The sequence below is a fragment of the Ambystoma mexicanum genome, chromosome 5p (assembly GCF_040938575.1).
Source record: "Ambystoma mexicanum isolate Mex_15411 chromosome 5p, UKY_AmexF1_1, whole genome shotgun sequence".
In the NCBI taxonomy this organism is placed as follows: Eukaryota; Metazoa; Chordata; class Amphibia; order Caudata; family Ambystomatidae; genus Ambystoma; species Ambystoma mexicanum.
This window is the reverse complement of record NC_090930.1, coordinates 485,893,171-485,917,151: the sequence shown is the minus strand read 5'-3', so window position 1 is coordinate 485,917,151 and position 23,981 is coordinate 485,893,171. Positions and strand designations below refer to the sequence as shown.

The 23,981-nt window shown below is 46.0% G+C and overlaps 1 protein-coding gene across 2 annotated transcripts in view; it reads left to right on the top strand.

Moving 5' to 3' along the window:
* The window catches only part of LOC138481032 (fibronectin type-III domain-containing protein 3a-like), a 2,755,868-nt gene that overhangs the window by 316,558 nt on the left and 2,415,329 nt on the right, over positions 1 to 23,981 (top strand). For both annotated transcript variants that reach the window (XM_069612893.1, XM_069612892.1), the window contains exon 3: positions 3,633 to 3,708. In XM_069612893.1, the coding sequence (XP_069468994.1) occupies positions 3,633 to 3,708 (76 nt within the window). The remainder of the gene's footprint in view (positions 1 to 3,632; positions 3,709 to 23,981) is intronic.

The following is a 23,981-nucleotide window of genomic DNA, read 5'->3' as shown; positions in this document are numbered from 1 at the left end:
GGGTACAGTGGACGTCACACTAGGGATAGTATTACTGGCACGCCTGTGTCGACGCCCATTTTCGAGTTTCGAAAAACAAACTGTAATACTCCGCAGCTTCCACTAGATGTCGGCCTATGCACAGCATGTGAATCTAAGCAGATACAAGCATGAGAAATACGATTACGGTGAGTAATGTATCCCATATATATATATATAGTTTACTTACCAACATACAGGTGTGTGTGTATACATAGACATTAATTTGGGTATCATTCAATAGTCAAATGGTTGTCTTGTATCGCCCATTACAACTTTACTCCCTCCCACCCTCCACCCAGCCCCTTAACTTGCCATACTATAGCATCCATACCAGCTACATGCTTTTTTCCTACTCGGTTCCTTTCCCTCACATCTTGCGTCTTGCCACCTTAGTTCTCGTTATTTCCCGAACTTGGGTTGAATAATGTTAGCGTGAGTTCAGTCAATTGCAACATGTCTTCCCCATGGTCTTGTTTTTGCTTGCCTATCGCCTGCTTCCATACCCCCGTCTCTGCGATTACCCATTTGTGTACCCATTTTTGTAAATCTTTCCGCCACCGTTCTAGCTGTGGCCCCGTCTGATTTCCAGTTCATGTCTAAACAACCTGTGGCCAACACATATATTGAGTCTTTAAGTTTCCCCAGTGTGTTGCCTTTTTTTGCCCCTCTGAAAGAGCCCCAGTATGCATGCCTCTGGGGATTGGACATCTAATTCTTTTCCTCCATTTGCTGCTTTATGTGCGATTTTGCTCCAAAACGTCTGTATGATTTTACATTCCCAAAACATGTGTACCATTCCAGCGTTCATACCTTTTACATTTGGGACAACTCTGATCATTTGCTCCTCTGATTCTGTCTATTACTACTGGAGTTAGGTAAGCTCTCTGTATTACATACATTTGTAGTAGCTGCAATCTTACATTTCAGGAAACCCTCTTATGGTACTTAGATACCCTCAACCATTCCTTATCTGTGAAGGTCTTGCCCAGTTCCGATTCCCACCTTGCCTTGACTCGCAATTCCCCTCTGGAGTGGTGTTCTATTAACACGTCATACATTCTTGAAATGGTATGTCCACCCTCTGAGATATTTATTGTTTCTACCTCTTCGCAGCCTATTGTGTCCTCCCCGACTGATGGCCATCTACACCTAATCGTGTTCACTATAGAGCAATGTACGGGGTACTGTCCGCCATGGATCCTGGTTATTTCCTGCAGATCTTAACATTTTAATAAGGCCCCTTTGCCCCTCAGGTCTCCAATGGTGATGATCCCACACCTCTCCCAGCGTAGCCGCACATTGGCCCTCAGTCCTCTACTGTCCGACATTACTGCTGCTAGGGGTATCTGTGGTGATAGTGGGTCTTTGATCTCAAGTTTTTTACAAGTTCTTCACCATATTTGCATACCTAGTTTCACTAGTTGTGGGTATCCTTGTGGTTCTTGTGGGGGTACCTATACTAAGTCCTTCAAATGTAGATGTTGAATTGTCGGTTATAGGAGTGCTCTCTCTACTGTGGGATCATGTGCTAGCCAGCCTACCACATACTGCATCTGACTTGCCCGATAACATAGTTTGAAATTTGGGATTCTCAGCCCCCCTTTTCATAAGGTCACTGCTGAGTTCTGAGTGCCACCCTATGCCTACCACCTTGCCATAAGAAGATTCTGCACTCCCTGTCGAGGCTTGTAAAGAATTGGTTTGGGATATTGTATGGGACGTTCCCAAAGCAAGTTTCCTCCATGCCAGTTTGTGTTGTCGCTTGAGATTTAAATTTAGTAACATTTCTGATGGGATCTTCATTTGCGCCCCTTTATTCTTGTTCTTTAAGATTGCTCATCCTTAGTGATTTTGCTGGTCGCCTTCATTTCCGCAAGATGGGCGAGTGACCTCCAGGTGTTGTCAGTTAAACCTTCCTACTTGATTTTCTCCAAGAAAAAGGGGACGTTGAGAGTTAGACCATCATTCCTCGAGTTGTCTCAGATTTCCATATCTCTCAAAGGATCCAACTTCCTGTCTTTTTTCCTCTGCCTTTTCCTTCCAAGGCAGAGGAGCATCTGTCGGCTGGGCCCGGTGCGGGCCTTAAGCCACTACGTCTCTCAGACCAGAGAGGCCAGGAAAGATGACCAACATTTTGGTGATTACGCTGGTGCCCGTACTGACAGGGCTGTGACTGAACAGACCTAGTCAAGGTGGATCATTCTCTGCATCTCAGAATGCTATAATCTGGCTGGTAAGGATATGCTTGAGGGTCTCGAGGCTCATTCCACCAAAGGACTGGCTGCCACCTCTGCAACAATGAGTCCCTGTTCTGGACATTTGCCATACCGCCACAAAGGCTTCTTTGCACACGTTCACTAAGCATTACTGCTTGGATTCTGTGCCTGGTCAGGATGTTTGTTATGGCAGGGTGGACCTTCAGAGTTTTCTTCTATAGGTAGTGTCCTTGCTATGTTATATTAAAACTATTTATAGCACAGCTTACACCTGTTGGCAACATGGCGCTGGGGGGGTCTATTAAGAACAGGAGAAGGTTAGATAAGATAGCACAGATTAATTAAATAATTAAAAGTTTTGAGATGACGTTGAAAAACCAGATGGTCGGCTGTTTTACGCACACACAGAGAATGCTTATTCCATAGGTGTGCGGCTGCGACGGAGAACGCTTGCCCCCCTATTCTGGTTCAATGAACTAATATCAAAAAGTCTAAAGAACAAATGCATCAATCGATCGAGTAGGCACATATCAGTAGAAAATTTGCTGCAAGTAATCCGCTCCCTGATCATTGAAGGCTCAGACGACTAAGCATAGTGCCTTAAACTCACCACAGCTACCACAGGACGCCAATGGAGGCTACGCTAGGATGAAAAAACATGGTAGTGTTAGGAAAGCCCAAAGATTGCCCATGCCGCTGTGTTTTGTAGCACCTGCAATTGATCCACTAAGTAGGTTGGCTGGGACAAATAGTGTGATTGTGCTCAAAATTAAAGAAGCTACTGTCGGTACACATAAAAGGGTTGGAAGAAACTGGAGCACTTTACGCAAAACTGAGTTTAAAGTGGCCATGGTGACAGATCAAGCAGACTTCTCCCTCCTCCAGATCGTTGTACTGCTTTGGGAATCTATCGAAGATGAGGAATCCATGGGAGCAAGGAGTCCATTAGAAGAACAAATTACTTGCCACCCTGTAATATTCCTTCTGATTGACATTCCTCCCAGGGATTCTTTATCGAAGGATAGCTAGTACAGTTTGGCTCTGGGGTCCATCGGCAGCGGAAAAAGGGAGTAACTAAGTTCATGGGGAGCTGCGCCTCTTTATATACTAGCTCCAACGCCCTGTCTGGTGTGGCTTGTTGAGGAGTCGGGCAGAGCTGACACAGAGCTGGTGCGCCCACTGGCGGCAGAAAGGTTTCTGAAGAGTAGCTGCACTGGGAGATGGATTTCAAAGATTAGGAATCCGTGGGAGGAAAGTCCAATAGAAAGAACATTACCTGGAAGTAAGTCTTTTGTTCTTCTCAATACTTCGATGTTATAGAATCTGAGCCTGATCATTTTCAATGTGAATTGTTTACATCTTCATGCATTTTATAAACTATCTCTCTATTCACAGGTTATACTGGTTCAGGTAAACCCTGGTGAAACATTTACAATCAGAACAAAAGATGGGCACATCCAATGCATCCAAGGTGAATATAAGTTTAAGTTTACTCATAGTTGTATACATTCATGTAAACTAGAATTTCTTCCACAGACATTTCTATAGTTAAGTGTCCAGAAGGCCTCTCCTTACTTCACATCCTTGCTTAGCCACTTGGGGATCTGCCATAGAGCTCTGTTTAGAAAAGATTTGCAACTAGAAATCAATTTACCAATGCAAACAGTGTCTGAACTTCTCCCTTGTCTTTGCCAATATGCGCCCCATTTTCTACTGACATTCTCTTCATGCACATTTAACAGACTGGTGCTGAAGCTGGAAAGCCTATAGCTCTTAAAGCCTGTTTGTAAAGTGCGTTAATGTTTCTCTAATGGCATGATTTTTAAATTGCACAAGTAATGGCCGGAGATAATTCCCTTTTGTGTGGCATTGGTGATCTATCATTTAGACCAAATCCTAAATGTGTTATCATAAATTACCTACCTTGAGGATGGAGCTTGGAACAGCATGCAGAACAAAGAAAGACTATACTGTTGGTTCAGCTTATTAAACTGTTGGGGAAACACTCCAAAGGTCCCCTCGTGAGGGTTTAGGAACATAAATCTGTCAGTGGTAATTCGGGTTTCCCTTAAGTTGTTCTGGACTCTACCAAGTGGGAGCTAGGTAGAGCAATCATGACTTCATATCTCAGTGCTTGGAAAGATGACAATAAGGTACAGTTAATGCACACAAAAAAAGCAATGTCCAGTAGGCATATTACTGAAAATATACTTTCCATCAAAATGTGTGCATTCAGAATAAGTGCACATGGTATTTATTTATATGTTTGGATGTATGAAACACCCACTGGGAACAAGCTTGCTCCATGGAGTGCCAGGAAATAGGAAAATGGGTGAGGAGACATTTTGCGGTCCTTGGTCATTCCGATCTGGCAAATACAAAGGGAGGGGGGCTCGAGAGAAGGGTCACAAGTATGTAACAGGGTGGGGGAGAGGAGACGTGCAAGTGCTAGAACCAGAAGGGTTAAGGAAATGGGTGGGCAGATTAGTGCAATAGAAGGCAAAGTTAGAATCACAAGTAGGTTCCTACAAAAGGGCGGAGTTCAAGAAATATGTCATAGGTTCTTCTAACACGCACTGTCGCCACCTGCATGGTCCCTTGGAGCTCTGACGGATGTGTAAAGCAAGAGGGTGAGGGTGGGCATAGATTAGTAGAACTGAGTGGGAGAAAAGAGCAAAGGAGCTGTGATGTGCTGTTGGCAGCTTCAGTTCGGTTTACACCATTCACTTTGTTGTTGTGATGTAGTGAAGTGCATGCGGTTTGTTGTGCTGTAGAGGTGTGGTTGTGTATAGTTCAGAGTTTGAGATGTGTATGCAGAAGTTTGAGTTTTTTTAGTAAGGTTGGTTAGTGTCGGTTCTCTATCCTACCCTCACTGTTTTGATTGACAATGGCCCGTGTACCCCCAACCCTGTTGTATATTCCGGAATGCTACACTTACCATTCCTATGTTGTGTGCAGAAGAGTGGGTCCTCAATGGGCTGTCCAGTGGCAGTACCTTTCCACCCACAGCGTGCATACCAAGTGCTGCCCATATCCCTTCCCCCTTAGCACGCTCTGGTGTGCAGCAACCACCACCCCCATGGATGCTGATGCGCTCCATGTGCCCTGCTGTCCATTGGTTTTGAGATCGGGACGCCTCTCTCCCCATTTTCCTATAAGGCGCGATGTCAGTGGTTCAATTAAGTCAGACCCATCTTTCTCCCCTGTTTCCAGTTTAACACTGTCATGATTCCTGCCCCTCATGTCCCCAGCCCTCCAAGATGTCAGGCTGGAGCCAGGCCACGATCACCTACATGGCCCTCAAGGGCCCCTCCATCCCTCCAAAGACCCACTTGGAGTCAGACTTGGCGCTTGTGGCACCAGACTCACTCCCATAGGATAACATTGGGGATTGGACTTGTATTGCTTTGATGGGGACAAGATGGATGCCCCCACATATTTCGGTTCCCAGAACTGCATGTGCAGTCTAGTCTTTTGGGTGTGGTTCAGCCCAGAGACACCGGAGATACCCAGAGACTATTTAAGCCACGCCCAGGCTGAGAAACATGCTTTGTGTTTTCTGCACCTGCAGCGTGACACTCGCTGTGTTCGGATCGGTCTCCAGTAGGCCTGCATCTTTCTTCTGCGCTCAGCTCCTGCAAGAACAAGAACACCGTTAGGAACAGCCTTACCTTGCGGCGCTTTTGCCCATCATTCATCGCTTCTTCTGTTCTGCGGGCATCTTTCGGCGGTGTCATTCCCATCCCGGCACGCCGCTTCCTAAGGGAAAAGAACAGAAAAAAGGCATTAGTAAGCATTCAGCAAATCTTCGCTTATTTTTAAAGACTGTACGAGCTTTAAACGCTTACCTGAATCCCAGCCGCTCTGGGGGAACTCTGTCTCCGGAACTTCTCATCCATCTGCAAGAGGGAAAAGACACCCCAGGTTAGCGTGGAAACATCTAGAGGTGCCACATACCACGCTTATTCACCGCATTTCGAGTGGATTGTGTCCTCCAACGTATTCCTCATCTTGGATGTATTCCATCCAGCTTTGCTGCTCTTCGGAAATGTTTTCAGCAGAGGGCGCAGTGCGTCGATGTCGAGTCGATAGTCCCTCGAGGGCCTCCGTCGAGGGGTGACATCATCGGGTGTATAAGTAGCACGCGCGGCGCCCGTTGGCCTCAGTTCCATTTTTCCCCAGTACGTTGCTTCGGACATTCGGCGCGCCTCGAGTTCTGTCAGGAAATATAATATTACGAGAAGAAATAATGTCCTCCTCATCGGTGCCGACCACGATCCTGAGATCGGGTTTTAAGAAATGCAAGTCGTGCGGCTCAAACATTTCGATCACGGACCCGCACCGCGAGTGTATGTGGTGTCTCGGGGAAGGCCACAACATGGAGGCCTGTTCGAAGTGTCAGGCGATGACGGGAAAGGCCTTGCGAGAAAGGAGAGGAAAGCTACAGGTAGGTCGGAAGGATCGGAAAGCCTCTAGCATTGAGTCGAGACCCCATGGGGAAAAATCTCCTCGACGCGAAAGGCATAGATCCAGGTCTCGAAGCGATTCTCATCGCTCGTCGTCTTCGTTGAAAAAGTCGAAGAAATGACGCCATAGATCTCCCTCCACCTCGTCGTCAGACGAGTCTCCGAAAATGAAATTCCCCACAAAACATTTGTCTTCCGAAGAGTGGGAAGCATTTAGGGTCAAAATGATGGAGGTGTTTGAGAAAGCGAAGCCTCGGTCCGCGCCTTCTTCGGAAGCCGGTCGGGAGCGTCATTGCTCCGACACTCGCGCGCCCTCGAGCCTGGGTGATCGTAAAAGGAAGGATAGAGAACCTTCCAGGACGCTGAATGAAAAATGCTCGAGTCGAGTCGACCGCTCGCCGTCCGAGACCTTCCACACCTCGAAGGGGAAACTGTCGAAGGCCGCCTTGACGCCCTCGAAGCAGACCCTGTTGACGACCACAATGTCATTGACGCCTTTGTCAACGCCGAAACTGGCAACCAAGCCAGGGCAGCTAGAAAAGGAGGAGAAGGAGAAAACTGCAAGACATGTATCTTCTTCAAAATCTAGTATTACACCTCCTCCTCCTCTCCCAGAGAAGGTTTTCAAGACTCTCCCTAGGAAGGAGTTTTTCAAATCCTTGACCTCAAATTTTGAGGATCAGGAGAGATCCGAAGAGGAAGATGTACCTTTTGGGTTGGAATATGGCACCCAAAATGTCCCAGGATGCTTAATATCGGAAGAAAGCAGGATGAAGGATTTGGTGGAGTCCTTACATAATGCAAGTGGCATTGATACCTCTCCTGAGAATGATTTTGGTAGACAAGATCCAGGAGAGCATGCCAGTCCATCTTATCGTCAATTAATGACAAAGGTGGTAGACTACTTGGGATGGGCTAAACCAACAGCCCAATTCGTCCAGGACGATTTGACAGACATATTGGATCATGGTCCCACTGAAGACCCAGTTTTACCTTTTCATGTAGCCTTACAAAACAGGGTGGCCAAGAATTGGGAAACTCTGGATTCTATTCCTCCGGTGAATAAATCCCTAGCATCAAAATACCGCCCAGCCAGTAGCGACCCCGGCTATCTGTCAAAACATCCAACTCCTGAGAGTTTGGTCATACAGGCAGCCACAGCTTTCAACAAACTTGCGCACCCGTCTATCCCTCCAGACAGGGACGATAAGCGTGTGGATGGTTGGGCAGGGCAGGTATTTTCAGCCGGGAGCATGGTATTAAAATCTGCCAACTCCACCTGTGCCTTGGCAAAATTTTCGTACACTCTGTGGGAGTGCTTCGCAATGGCGGCAGAGCACATACCAGAAGAGGAAGAAAGGGAAGGTTTCCTAGCCATCGTTAGAGATGGAAAGGAGGCCATGCAGGAATCCCTTCAATCTGGATTGGACACTGCGGATAGTGTAAGCAGGTCCATGGGCACTAGCACGGTAATGCGCAGGTTTGCGTGGTTACGGAAGTCTGGTTTTGCACCGGACATACAGAACCGCCTCCTGAACATGCCTTTTGACGGGTCTCACTTTTTTGGCAACCAGAGCGAGAGCCTTGAGAGGTTGCAGACCTCAAAAGCAGCGGCCAAATCTTTAGGAGCTGCTATTGGGCAACCTCAGCCTTTTCGTGCGCAAGGACAATCATAGAGGGGACGATCCTATCGTTATACCTCATACGGGAAGACGAGAGGAATGGCCAGTCAAAAGGGGCCAAAGAAAAGCCACTCGCGGTGGACGAAGAAAACGTGCTAAGCCAGCTCCAGCTGCAGCCTCTTTGCCATCAGCGGCTGCAACATCCGCCACAAAACCACTTTGAGGACTTGCACCACAAAACACCTGCTGGAGGCAGGCTGTCGCAGCATCTGCAAGAATGGCGAGCCATTGCTTCAGATGTTTGGGCTCTAGAAATAATAGCCCAAAGCTATTGCCTTCCTTTTCTAAAGCAACCTCAAAGCAATCCACCAGGAAGACACCCGTTGAGGTTTTCAAATCCGCTCCTACAGCAGGAACTTCTAACCCTGATGGAGAAAGGTGTCATAGAACCAGTACCTGCAGCGGAGAGGAACAGGGGTTGGTACTCCCCGTATTTTTTGATCCCCCAAAAAGGACGGAGGACTGAGACCCATCTTGGGCTTAAGAAGCTTGAACAAGTTCCTCAGGAAGGACAAGTTCAAGATGGTTACTCTTTCTCAGATCCTTCAGGCCCTTCAACTCCAGGACTGGTTGGTGTCATTGGACCTCCAGGATGCTTATTTTCATGTGCCGATTAATCTCAAGCACAGAAAATACCTGAGGTTCGTTGTTGGGGACTCACACTATCAGTTTCGAGTCCTGCCATTCGGGTTAACCTCCGCCCCGAGGGTCTTCACCAAGTTAATGGTAGTGGTGGCAGCGCACCTCAGGAGAGGGGGGATTCATATCTACTCCTACCTGGACGACTGGCTGATCAGAGCGTGCTCTGCCGAGCAAGCTTTGGATCATCTGAAAGTCACCTGCCACTTACCCCACAAACTGGGCTTCTCCCTCAACTTGAAGTCTCAAATGACACCTTCCCAACAGCTTCAGTACATAGGAGCTGTATTAAACAGATCCTTGGGAAAGAGCTCGCCTCCCAAGACGAGGGCTCAAGACATTCTTCAGATGGTTTCAAAATTCCAAAATGCCCAGAATCTCCAGGCTTACGACTTTCTACGGTTGCTCAGCCTCATGGCATCCTGCATTTTTATGGTGCCAGAGGCACGCTTGAAGGTGACATCCCTTCAATGGGCCCTAAAGACTCAGTGGTCCCAGTTCTCGGGTCAAATGACGGATCTTCTTCAGATTCCAAACAAGGTCAGACAAGACCTTCTATGGTGGACTGTGCAGAGAACATCTTAAAGGGAGAACCCTTTTGGCAACCATGGCCGGAGGTCACAGTAGTGACGGACACCTCACTCCTGGGATGGGGAGCACATGCCAACGATTTGACAATAAACGGTCGCTGTTCTCCATCGGAGTCCAAACTACATATCAACCTTTTGGAGCTGAGGGCAATCAGGCTAGCGCTGAAGGCCTTCCTGCCATCTGTCAGGGGAAAGAATGTTGTGATAATGACGGACAACACAGTGGCCATGCACTACCTTAACAAAAGGGGATGTGTGGGGTCACTACCCCTGTGCAGAGAGGCAATGCAGCTCTGGTATTGGGCGATTCAAGAGGGAATCTCTTTAACAGAAATTCATCTAGCTGGGGAAGAGAATATGACGGCAGATGCTCTGAGCAGGCAGAGCACGGTGTCCCACGAATGGGAATTGGCTCAGGAAGTCATTCAAGAGATCTTCGCCCTTTGGGGAACCCCTCAGGTAGACCTATTCGCAACCAGTACCAACCGAAAATGAGAATGGTATTTCTCAAGGGAATTTCCCCCGAGAGGAGCCCTGGGGGATGCGTTCGTGGTGGAGTGGAATTTCCCACTATTGTACGCGTTCCCTCCGATTCCCGTCATTCCTCAGGTCATCAGGAGGCTGAGACACTTCGAGAACCGCATGATCCTAATTGCCCCGGATTGGGCCAGGAGAACGTGGTATCCGGACCTTCTAGATATGTCCATCTGTCCTCCAGTACGTCTTCCTCAGAGAGAGAACCTTCTCTCTCAAATGGAAGGTCAGGTTCTCCACCCAGAGGTTGGAACACTCAACCTTCATGCTTGGTATCTGAAAGGCTGAGATACAGGGATTGGAACCTTCCAGATGGTGTGATGGAGGTGTTGCTTTTGGCAAGAAGATCAGCAACAAAGTCTCTGTACCGTTGCCGTTGGAAAAAGTTTTGCAACTGGTGCAGGGAACAGAATGTCGATCCTTTTCTATGTTCTATTCCGGAAGTACTATCTTTCCTTCTGACCCTAGCACATATAGGTCTGAATATCAGAACAATAAAAGGTTACCTTGCAGCGCTTTCCATCTTCAAGCGCTCATCGGAAGAATGCTCCTACTTCAAAATTCCTTTGATAACACAATTCATAAAAGGTCTCACTAATATGTTTCCTCCTCACCCATTTCAAGTACCGATTTGGGATCTAAATTTGGTTTTAAAATTCTTAATGTGTGCCCCTTTTGAGCCTATGCGCACGTGTCCATTAAGATTATTAACATGGAAAACAGCATTTTTAGTTGCTCTAACATCAGCAAGAAGAGTGAGCGAATTGCAGGCACTATCTTCTGGGCCACCCTATACTGTGTTCCATAAGGACAGGGTTGTGTTGAGGGTTAAACCATCATTTTTACCAAAGGTAATATCTGATTTTCATTTAAATCAGAAAATTGTTTTTACCCTCATTCTATCCTCCACCTCATCCATCTAAGGAGGAAGAAAGACTACACAGACTGGACCTAAAAAGAGCTTTAAGCTTTTACATCTCTAGGCTTTCTAGACTTAGAGTGGACAACCAGTTGTTTATAGGCTACACTGGAAGAAAGCTGGGTCAATCAGTAACAAAACAAACAATTTCGCAGGATCGTACTTTGCATTTCAGAATGCTACAGACTAGCACAAAAGGACCCACCTGAAGTGTTAAGAGCTCATTCCACCAGAGGCATCGCCTCTTCCACAGCCCTTCAAAGAGGTGTTTCTATAAGGTCCATTTGCGAAGCAGCAACTTAGTCTTCGCTTCACACCTTCTCAAAATTCTAAATTCTATGACCTGGATGCTTCCCAGTCTAGGGAGCTAACTTTTGGAAAAGCAGTGCTTTACTCTGCCATCTAAGGGCATTTAAAAAAAATAATAATAAACAAATCTGACCACTCCTCCAGAGGAACTATGCAAAATACTGCTTTGGGAGCCTATCTAAGATGAGGAATATGTTGGCGGACACAATCCACTCAAAGAAAAAGTTACTTCTTACATGGTAACGTTCTTTCGATTGGATGTTCCTCCAACGTATTCCTCATCGCCCTCTCAACCTACCCCTCTGTAGATTTTTTCCGGGTTATTGCCATCTCAAATCTCGCAAGGCTGATATCTGTCTGCAGTCTACACAGTACAAGATCACAGATACAAAAGAGGGGAAAAACAGAACTGAGGCCAACGGGCGCCGCGCGTGCTACTTATACACGCGATGACGTCACCCTCGACGGAGGCCCTCGAGGGACTATCGACTCGACGACACCGATGCACGGCGCCCTCTGCCGAAAAAATTTCCGAGGAGCAGCAAAGCTGGATGGAATACATCTAAGATGAGGAATACGTTGGAGGAACATCCAATCGAAAGAACGTTACCAGGTAAGAAGTAACTTGTTCTTCTTCATAACCGGCATCCACGCTGAAAACATCGCGGTACCTAAAAGACAAAGAAAGAACTCAGTTCAATACAAATGCAAAAGGGTCGCATCGCGCTCTCACTCGCCTTCAGCGCTACTCATCTCGGCAGCACCTCGCCATCCCCGGACGCCGGCCATCATCTAAGGAAGGAAAGTAACGAAGTTGGAGAACTGTTCAAAAGACTCATTATACTTACCTGTCGGACTCTTGCCAGTGAAGTAACTAGGCAGCAACAAGCCCACATCAATCAACGCGCCCCTGCGCTGAAAGCAGGACAGAGCGCACACTTTCCAAGAAAGCAAGGTGAGCTGTGGATCAATGGGAAGGGTTGGACCCTTGGGAGGAAGGGGTTCAAGCACACAGAGACAATAGGGAGTTAAACTCTACCAATCCTGTGTTTCAGGCCCAGTCTCCAGTCGAGTAGACTCCAGGGAAGGGTTTGAGGTCGTAAGAGGTCAGAACAGGCTGAGTGATGTCCCTGTGGATACCAGGTGAGCGTTACACACTCTAGGGAAGGGTACACCTACATCTCCCTCCCATTCAGATGGCTCTCTCCCTCTCGGGACTCCACTCTGGTCTGCCTTACTCCCCCTTCCTTATCATGGGCGCACACTTGGGTTTGGGACTCAACAGCAAATAGTGACACCCAGATTTGAAACACAGCAGTCAGTGATAAAACGCTCAAACTTGGGGTACCTGGATAAATGGAGAAACGCACAAATCGAGAACTCAAAGGGAGGGTGCACGGGAGAAGGGTCACAAGAATGTAACAGGGCAGGGGGGCAAGTGCTTGAACCAGAACGGTTAAGGAAGTGGGTAGGCAGATTAATGCAATAGAAGGCGACTTTAGAATCAGTCTGACGAGAAGTTCCGAGTTCCGCAAACAAGGAGGATGTGTCACAGGTAGGTTACCACACAAGGGCACCGTTCAAGAGATATATGCATTATTGTAGGGAGAGAACGGATAGTGGAGAGAAGGCATCATCCTTCAGATAAGCTGTCTGTGAGAGCAAAGCCTATGAAGTTAGGATTGTAATGCATACACCAGGGCCACTCAAGGGGGCCGGAGGAGATGCATGATTAACTCTCAAAGGGCTTTTGGGATTTCAGTAAAATCAGATGTAATCCAATGTCTGCCCCTAGAAAGAATTTTTACTTTTTGGGTTTATTTGAATATATCTGAAAATGTCCACTAAATGGCAGCGCTGGCTTTGCTACACATGGATTTCCGTATTCCATTGAAAATTAAAAGCAAGGTCTGTGCTGCCATTTAGTGCACATTTTCAGGCATTTTCGTACCATAACATGATCTAAACTAAAATCTGCCATATAATATGCTCCCCAAATAAAAAAATGTATGGACATGTATTTTACAAAGTAGCAATTTGTTGTTAGTTATTGAGTTCCCAAAACTGGACTGCAAAACATTTGTCAACCACTTGTCAGAGAATCCAAATGGACTACTTGATCAAATGTTGTCTTGTATTCCAATGCTTCTCTATCAAATACTAGTCGTTTGAAGTTCTATTTGAAATATTGACCAAAGAGAGAAATGTTTTCAACAAAATGTGATTGTGCAGTTCGGTTAAAAAAGTTGGTTACATCTGTAATTTGGGATCCCCAGTTCCCATTTGAAAGAAAAAAAAAATCTTCTATGGTTATAGACCCTATTAAACCGTCCAATTAGTAAATATACAAACTGTTTTTCAAAAATGTTTTCTCAGTTCTTTGTCATTAATGAAGATTTGAAAATGAATATACATATAAACTTTCCTCTGTCCTCATGGGCCTTCTCCTTCATTACTTGTTCACCATGATTTATTTTAACGTTGAGTAGTGCATATTTTAGTGTTCATTGCAAAATTAGTTTGAGCTCTTATGTTGCCCCATCTCTGGCAACTGTAGCGCATCAAGGCCTTATTTCTGTAGATTTCTGTTTCCATACTACATTCATGACTACAAGCCCAAGAATGCAAAGAGTTAACAAGGACTGCATCAGTGTAATTTGTTTCCAAATAAAAGAAGTAGTCCTGGGTATGAGGTCGCAGCAAGGAAACCCACAGTCTGGGTTAGCACTGGTTTCTGTTTAGATTCTGAGATACAGGTCTGCCAGCAGGATCCTCCGTGAAGCCTTAAAAGCCAAGTACACACAAGCAGTTGCAGACAGTAGACTCCCTCATGGGTCGGGCCTCCACCGATATACACATACTGGGCTGGTGGCCAGGCCACTTTCCACATCCCATACACTATTCAAGCATGTGGCTGCCTACCAGTCAGTGGGGGCCAGTCTTGTGCCTTTTTCTTTGGGCATTAGCGCAAACACATTGATGTAGATTGAGGTGTTTTGCAAACTCTCAACCTAGCTAGTCCTAGTTTCCATTCAGCCAGGTTGCCTTTGTGAGCTCTGTGTCGGAGTTCACATAGGCAAACAGCAAAATATGCCCTTTGCCACCTCAAGAAAAACACTGGCGGGCAGTGCTCCAGATACGGTTTGGAAGCTGAAATATTTTTAAAGTTAGGAGTAAAGTGATTTTTATGGGAGTAAAATTTCCAATGGGAGTATTTTATATGCGGGGAAAAATAGTTTTGACTGAAAAACGGAAATGATTTTGTAATAATGATTTCTTTCCACCTAATTATTCATGCACATAAAAAGATAGGTTTACTTCTTCCCATCAGGCAGTAATAGTTTCATCCCGTGGTACTATGTGAACTACTGATCCAAACATATCCATGGAACTTTGTGGTGAAAGCAATTTTTTGTTGGGAGTATTTTTACTCCCTATTTTTATTTTTGGTTAGTATTTGCCTATTTTTTGGGAGTAAAAGTGGCCGGTACTCCCCTTAGCTGTATCGCTGCTGGCGGGGCACCTGTCATTTTTCTTAGTGTGTCAGGGCCAGTAGCCTGGCCTTGTCAAGAGGGCCGGGAACCTCTCGGCAGGGGGGTGGGAGCCCTACCAGGTAGAAATTCAGAGCCAGTTCTACCCCTGATGTGGACAGCGGTAGTTGAGAGGGCCCTAATTTCTGCTCCCCGCCGCTAGTCTGTTTCTTTGTCTAATGCTGTACCTCCTTGACCAGATGCTTGTCAGCATTAATCTGTTATTCCTAGATACCAAACCTCAGTGCAAGAAACCAACAGTAAACACCCAAATGTGTTCCTTCGTATGAGTGCCAAACGCCTTCCCCCGAGAACCGGAAACCCAATGAAAAGCAAGCAGGCATCCCCCCAGTGTCCCTTGATATGCTGTTGGCAAAGACCAACCATCACAGGGAGTGGAGTACAGATGCACCACCTACGTGCTAAAAAAGCTGCAGTGCTGCCAAGTGATGGTGGCATGTAACAAGAGCCACCAATGTCTGCCCTAGATCACCAGGGACTCACTCAAGTGGCCCAGACTCTCGCCATGATGGGACTTAACTTATGGGCATTTGGAACAGGGTTTCCCTAATGTGAACAAGGACATTAAACTTTCCAAGCCACCATTGCTTAGCCCGCTACTTGCTACTTGTAACTTGGCCTATCACCTTAACATCCTGGGCGGGAAAGGTAGGGCCAGATTTGCCAGGGAGCCAATTGGGGGAGTGGGGTTAAATGGCCACAGAGCCAATTAGGCAAAGGAGAGTGGGGTTAAATGTGAAGCGAATGTGTGAATGAACGAGGGTTGGCTGAGTTAGAGGTGGATACATTGGGAGCAGTAGCATGAAGGGCGGAGCAGTAGTGTGGAGGGCAGAGCAGTAGCAGTAAGGGTGGAGGCGAGGCCTAAAAAGTATGAGATACATAGGTGGAACAGAGAAAGACTAGGGTTAGGCAGGAGCAGGAGGAGGAGGAGGAGGAGGAGGAGGAGGAGGAATCATCCCACATGCTTTTAGATCACAAACAGGCTAGAGTAGGACAAGTTAGAAAGTGCCTGGGGGAGTTTAGTGAGGTAAGGGCCAAAGGCCTTTAGTTAAGCATTACAGTTCATTTAGCGAATTTACATATGACAGAGAAAAAATTGCTAGCCACTGACCTGGGGCTAACGACTTCGGAGTGTGGGTGGGGAGAGGGAGTCAAGCTCTGCCATAGGGTCCATTGATATTGCAATAAAAACTGTTGAACTTACTCTGAGATTTGGAGGGATTCTTTTGCCATCTGACATTAGTTACAGGACTTTAAAAAACGCAGTGAGGCACAGCACACTAGAGCACGGCAACCATTTGCAAAGTCCAGTGGGTCTGGGAGCGCTGGGGCCGCACTGAAGCAAAATGAAGCGGAGAGCCGGTGATGTGGCTGCGCCTCCATCTGGCGCTGGCAACAAATTCATGGAGAAGGAATCAGTACATCTGTTGGCACTGGCACGGGGGCATAATGGAACCCTCGGCCTCAGAACCCTCAGCATTTGACTGCAGGTAGGATGCCGCAGACCTGCTGGTGAGCCCTGCGATTGTATTCAGAGTCGGCTAGTGCTGATGCATATCATTTCCTTGTTGTAGGCAGTGGAGAAACTGGACTGGACCCTCATACAACAACTGAGTCAATTGATGAATACAGGAGTAACAGTCAATGCTGGACGAGGTTTTATTTTGCATCTATTACGCTGCGGTTAGTGAATTTACTGTGAGAAGTGATATGTTTGGTGGACACCACTACGGAAGCTCCCTGATGGTGGGATAGGTGTTACTGGGCTGGAGGCACTATGGTGCGGAATGCTGCATACTACATGGAAATTCAAGAACGAAATAGACACTGAGAACACCTCTCTATAAATAGTGTAAATAAAATTATTGTAAAATCTAGGCAAAAACTCTAGTAGACATCTGAAGTGTATGTCAAGGTACAGGGGAGAAACAGTCCTAGCACATGAACAGTACAACAAGCTGGAGAAGAAAAAAGTTCAAAATTTTGGCAACTCCCGTCCCCTGCACTAACTGTGGGCTAAAGAAGCCAAATAGTAATAATAGTAATAATTGTTTACAGAATTGATGATGTACTTTATGTTGTTCTTTGTATAGAAAATTCTTTGGTATCCAAATCATTATAAAAAAATGAAATTTGTTAAATTACTATGTGAAAAAGTTACAAAATTTAATTACTTGTATTTCTTGTGCAATCTTAATCAGCCATTAAATACAAATGCAGTAATGAGCAGCCAGGTGTCCCTCATGTATTTACAGATCAGTAATAGCTTCTAGCAAGTGGCTGAGAAGTACCATGGGAAAGATTGTCCCAGCTTCGATACTTTGATCAAATGTCCAACACAGAAGATGATTTACCAAGCCTACTTTGTGCTTTTTGAATGACATATGTTGTAATATTTTGTTACAATTTTTGAAAAAACTTGTCAGCAAAGACTTTGTAATTATTTTCAGACCCTGTAAATATTTATACCCCTGATGAAGAGAATTGCTTCTCGAATCGCGTTGTGTTCAGCTGTTTTTGTCTGTGAAAAATAAAAAAAAATGCATTTATTTATGATTTGGAGAGCAAAGAAATATTAATTTTTCCTATTTTGAATGTCTATTCTATACAAAGAAGAATGTAATTTACATGATTAATTCTGTAAGTAATTGTTTCATTGAACTATTTGAGTTTATTAGGCCACAGTGAGTGTGCAGGGGACAGGAATTCACAAAATTGGGAACTTTTTTCTTATCCACTAAACGGAAATTGCAAGTTAAATTGGACTTGTTAAACTACACAATCCCTACATTTAACGGGTCAGCTCAAACTACTTCAGCGGACTGGCTCAGGAGGTACACCCAGACTCAGACCTTCACGCTCTTCTCCCGGACATGAAGAGAACACTACATGACATGGATTCAAAGATTAACCCACTGGCAATTAAAGTGGAAGCTTTGCAGCACAAGATTGAGCAGCTCTGTAGGAGCATCGCTGACACTTAGAAACATGTAGACACTGAGGACGCTGTTAACTCATTGGAAATTAAAGTTACCTTGCTGGAAAAGAAAATCTGCAATGTGAAAGCTAAAGATGATGGAATCTAGACTTGGTGCAACAATATTTCAATATTGGCTATTTGGACGGTTCTGCAAGGCTACATGGAACTTTTTGGAGAAGCAGCTCAGATGTTGGATCGCATGGTGTTCTTGAGTTTTTGGTTGAGAGGACGCATTGCTTGCTTGGCCCTACCATGGCCTCTGGTTTGTCCCTGTTAGGCAGAAACCTGTGCAGTTCCCTCTGGGACCACTGCAAAAGATTTAGGACTACAGGTGTTTGGCAGTAAACCCACTTCGTAGCAGTCTGTACCACACAGATTCACTTGGTAGCTGTGGCTGAGCAGTCAGACGAGTTGGGCAGTATACAGAGTATTCACAATAGGTCAAAAGAACACAATAGAACAAGTAAACACTGACCAGGGCTTGGTGTAAAAGAGATATAATTATTTATTTAAAACCATATCTAGAAAAATACACAGGCACTAATAGTAAGCAATCCACAAACACGATCACTAAAAGATATACACTCCCTTAAAAGAATTTTAGACAAGTCTTAAGTAAAGCCCCACTTATTTTCAGACAGCGGTGAGCGCTTAACGTAGATGGCACTCTAATAATTCGTTTTTAAAAGGGAGAGAAAAACAGAGAATAAATTGAACAGGTCCCAACACTTTTACAAGAACACAACAAGAGAGGAAGGCAAAGTAAAACCGTGAAGTTAGAGTTCAATATGTCCAAGGTCACACGGTTGCAGTGCACAAAAGTCTTGTAACGGTTCAAAAAGGAGTTGGACCAAAGAAAGGGACCAGTTAGAGGGTCAAGGCGGCCAGCCCAGTCCAGAATGTTAAGGGGTTATTGCAATCTTTAGAAAGGGAGGCCTGGCGAACAGAACCTTAAAGTGGTGAGAATACTCTAGCGGGGGCAGTTGTTCCTGGCAGCGGATGCAAGTCGGTGCTTCGTCCGGGGGAAGAGAAGATCTCGTCGGAGAGGAAGACAGGTGTCCGTTGCACTGCCAGGGAAGAAACCAGCCGCGGAGTTTCTCAGGTAAAAGGAGCGGTCCTATAATTTGCGGTCCAGTGGTAAGTGGCTATCTGGTTGCCGGGGTGCTTGGCACGGGCAATTCAACCACAAGCCGGTCTGGGGTGCGAAGAGAAGAAGGTAAACTGGTTGTGCCCACCAGTCAGGGGAAGAAGCCTCTCCAGCCGGGAGATCTTCTCTGTCGTCGGGAAGTGGTGAGTAGATTCCGCAGGGCTCCACCGGTGGTGTCGTCGTGGTAGATCGGCTCAGCTTCTCCCTCGTCGGATTCTCAGGTCCTGTGGCGAATTCTGAAGTTCCAGTCCCCAAAGCCCTGCTTTTATGCAGCATACCCCCATTCACTCAGCCTAGCTGTCAATCAAACATGCTAAGTGGTGAGCTGGCCGGCTCACCACTTGGGCCAATCACACAAGAGTACGACTTGAGTTACCAAGGTAACTCAGTCCAGGGTGCCTAAACCCCCTCCAACACCCTCTGTGGTACCCAGACAGAGTGGCACCACTTTTGGAGTCTTCTGTGGAGAAGCCCGCCAAAAAGTGGAACAAAGGGCCCAACTTGGGTTGGAGTCACAGAAGAGAACACAAATGCCATTTTAGAATCGAGTCTTGGCAAAAAATACCAACCGGCGAATTAATATTAAATAAATAAACCGGCGGTATGTTCGAGGCTATGAGAATTAAATAATTAAAGTTGGTAGCCTCGAACAATGGGAAAATCCCATAGGGATATATTCGCGGTCGAATATAAAAAGTAGTATCCACTGCCACCAGCCAAAACTCGATCAGTGGGGACGGAGACGTGCCCTCTCGCCTAACAGACCCCGGGGCAATCGAATTGCCCCGACCAGTACGTCCACAATATGATGGTTTGTACTGGTTTCTGTTAATAATTTGGGACTAGTAAAGCCAATGGTGACTTTACATGCCCTGGGAGACAGTAGTCAGTCCCAGGGTATGGAGTCTATGGTGGGGTGTCACTATGACACCCCTGTGTTACTGCACGGAGGGTGCTGTGTAACACACATAGTAAAAACACATGAGACCCTATGGAGTAAACGACCCCATAGCCCATAAAACACATTAACAGTCAAAGGAATACCATAAATCATGTCCAAGAGTGGGAGAAAGAGTCCCACTCTTGGCAGGAGAAAAAACAAACTCCAGAAATCCAGCAAAGCTGCTGGGGGACTCACTAGGTTAGGAAATTCTGCCTAAAGAGAGAATTCTCCCTAACAGTCCCTTCGGCCTGTGATTGCTAGAATGTCTAACTATAGGGACAGGAACTTGATCCTGAAGACGTGATGGGAAAAAAGCAGGACTCCATTATGGCCACGAAAATAATAGTTTGCCCTGAGTTTAGCCCTACTGTGCAGGTAGCGAGGAGGATATTTAAGTAGCACACATATGATATAACGCGCCTATACCAAGTGTTTCAAGGCGCAAGCATATTGAGGGTGGAAAATATAAAGTACCAAATAATGTTTCCATCGTGATTGAAGATTATATATGTTAGGGAGAATTCTCATAAATGGTTGATTGCCCTTACCTAATGAGTCCCTAAGCAGCTTTGCTGGATTTCTAGGATTTATTTTTTTCACCTGGTAAGAGTCTGAGCCTTTTCCCCACTCTTACATGTGTTTTGCCATGTGTGTTTTTACCATTTTGTGTGTTCTTGGGCTCTGGAGCCTCACCTACCCCATGAGCACCACTTTTTTGTGTGTTACACAGCACCTTCCGTGCAGTGACACTGGGTTGTCTTTTAGACTTCCCACTGACTCCATTTTTCTGGGGCTGACAACTGTCCCCCAGAAACATGTAAAGTTGCCGTTAACTTTATGTAGTCTCTTTAAACCACAAACCCAGTGCACCCCATCTTACATGGAGTATTGGAAAGGGTTAATTCGTATCCCTTTTTGTCTGTACCTCTTGGAGCCTTGTTTCGATCCCTTAACATTAAGACTTGGCTGGTGGCAGTGGTAACTACCCTAACATTTCTACCGCGATTATCTTGTATAAACATGGTATTGTTTTAGGCTATTATATTAGCCTCGAACATAAACCCGCTTGACCAAATACATTTTATTTTGGCTCTGGCAGGGTTTATTCGGCATTTCTTTTTGTTAAAGACTTTCTCGTGTTTTTCTCGGCACGCCAAGCCAGGGATGATTCCTTTGTTTGCTGTCCTCCATAGGGCGCCTGAAAGTCTTGGTAGGCAGGATGTGAGGGAGAGGTCTTAGGACCCCTGCCATGGGTTCCCTTGCTAACCAAAGTCGCACTCCTGTTTGGCTGGGTGGCTGTCCTTGCCAGGACAGGCACTCTGCTGCGTGATTGACAGCCAGGCTGAATGAATGGGGGAAAACTCCATAAAAAGCAGGTCTCTGGGACTGGAAAGGCAGAGTTGCCACTGGAACGAAAGAACCAACGAGGAACTGTAAGAAGAGGACCCCTACAACGACTGAACCGCCCGGTGAAGCCCTGCTGCAGGTCTGAATTTCCCAAATCCAACGACAGAGAAGATCCTCCAGGAAACTTCTTCTGTTGAGCTGGTGGGACCAACCAGTTTGCCCAAACTACAAGCCATGACCGCTCCTCTGGTCTAATTCGCTGTATAGAGCTACAGTGGGCCGGATAGCCAGGAAGGTCGACCCTGCTTGGGTTTTAAGGAGCGCACCTTTTATTTGTTGCTTTGCTCTGCTGCTGGTTTCTTCCCTGGGTGGCACAGGACCCTCCAGTCTTCCTGCTTCTTGTCAGTCCGACAGTCGCATCAGGAACCGTGAGGCTGCAGGAAGCATCAGGAACGTCCGCCTCAGCTACAGCTCCCTCTCCGTTTTAAGGTACTGTGCAAATCCGGTTGGCCGTTTCGTTCAACCGTGGTAAAAGTGTTTTAAATCTTTTGCCAATCCGAGGGCTTGTCCTTCTCTTCTCTTTGAACTAACTTTTCTACCAACCAACCTCGTCCGGAATCTGTGCCACGAACTTTACCGCGAACTACCCTGAACTGTGTGATCTTGAGCAAAAGACTTTTGACCCATTGACTTTGGCTCTAAGCCTTTTCTAGCTGATCTCCTCACTGTAGTTTCTCTTGTTCAATTGCCCTGAGTACTTACCTGTTGGTTTGCCTAATTTCTAATAACTTTCTTTTCCTCCCTTTTAAATTGCAGGAGTGCCATTTTGCTCCCACTTCATTTTGTGAGCTTAACTTGTCTGGAATTTAAGGGAAGTGGTGTGGTGCATTTATGATTGTGATTTTTAACTTGCTTAGAATCGTGAAATGTCATACAACTGTTGAGTAAATAAATATATGTTCTTTTACTTGGAAACCTTGAGTCAGTGTTTGCCTGAATCATATAATTGCTGTCCTTTGTGTAACTATTGACACTGTTCACTTACTCTTGAGAAGTCTGGCTGCTCTGCTACTGCTACCACTTTAACTGTGTAGTACAGGCTTGTACCAAAGGTGAAATTGTACTGTCAAGTGTAGTCTTAATTGTGTGTGTTGTTCCCAAAGGGTACTGCAAATAATTCTGCCTAACAATATATCATGACAAGTAGCATTTTTTTCAGTTCTGTGGAAGATGCAACATCCCTTTGACACTAGTATAGCGTCCCAAACCTGAACGAAGTCTGGCACACACCGTGGAGTCATACGAGTTTCCTTTCAGATACAAACTTGGCAACTAGTACCACTAATTCTGCATATTTTGTAAGTGCCTAATTTTAGTATGCTGAACCAGTCTGCAGTGATGCAGCGCATTTCATTTTTTCTTTATAGTCTGGAATCATGGAATCTGTGATTAGGCCATTCCCCATGGTGGGGTCTGCAGTTGTTTGTAGTAGGGTTGGGGTGGATTAGACACGGACTATTGGAGATATTGAGGGTGGATGGTAGGACGGGACTATCTTCCACTTATTTCAATGTCATGCTCCATATTTTACAGTTGTTTGGTGGCACACTCCTCCCACATAAAAGGAAATAGAGAGAGCTGCAACATGCTGTGAAAACATGTGCATCCTTCAACCTGTCTATCAAATGTTCTGACCGATTTTATGGATAATCCGTAAATCATCCACAAGTCACTCCAGGCTGATTGCCATCACCTTGAATGTACCTGGGTTAAATAATACAGTGAAAGCTTGCAAAATCGTAGCATAACTAAAGCATATTCTGTTAATTTTCCCCTACAGCAGGAACAAAAATGTTTTGAGGATGGGTACTCCAGGATTGGGCGGTGGTGCGGAGTGACCAAATGGTAGCAAGCACAATGTTTTCAACCAGATGGTGTGATGACACTTGTGCACAATGCACTAGGCTATCAAGCCCCTAAATCCATTGTAGACCCAGTGGGTAGATTTCTAATTGTGGCTGGACGTGTCCTCCATGACCACATTGTTTTGGTGAATGTCTATACACCTTATTTTGCTATCATAGTTTTTTGATTGCATGTCAGTTAGACTACACTTCTTTATTGGCTGTAAGGTTGTTGTGGGAGGGTGGCGTGGCTTGGCAGCCATGGAGTAGGCTGCATCTCCAGAGGGCTCCGTGATCCGGCAAATTATCTATGGAAGCGCGAGCTGCCTGACGGAAGATTGCGGTTACAAAGCAACATCATAGACTTATGAACATCAAAGGACCAGGAAGCGCACATCAGCGGATGAATCGGACCGAGTGAAGAAGAGATTTGTTACTTTGTGTCTGGGGTTGCGTCCCGGAACAACAAGATGGCGGCAACTCCGGAACAAAGGGACTCCTGAAGGTGATCAGGGCAACGAAGGAGTGGACTCCCGGGGAAGGAGCGGCTGGTGAGCTGCTGTGGGCAGGACGGCTGCCGTGACAGCGCACCTATACTAGCCCATAAAATGAGGAGGACGTGAAGTGTGAGGACCCGCGACGTGTACATGCCACCTCTAACTGCCTGGCGTGGAGGGTAGAGTGCACAGTGGCCTGTATCGTGTGGGCTCGGTGGACTGCGCTGTGGGTCGGG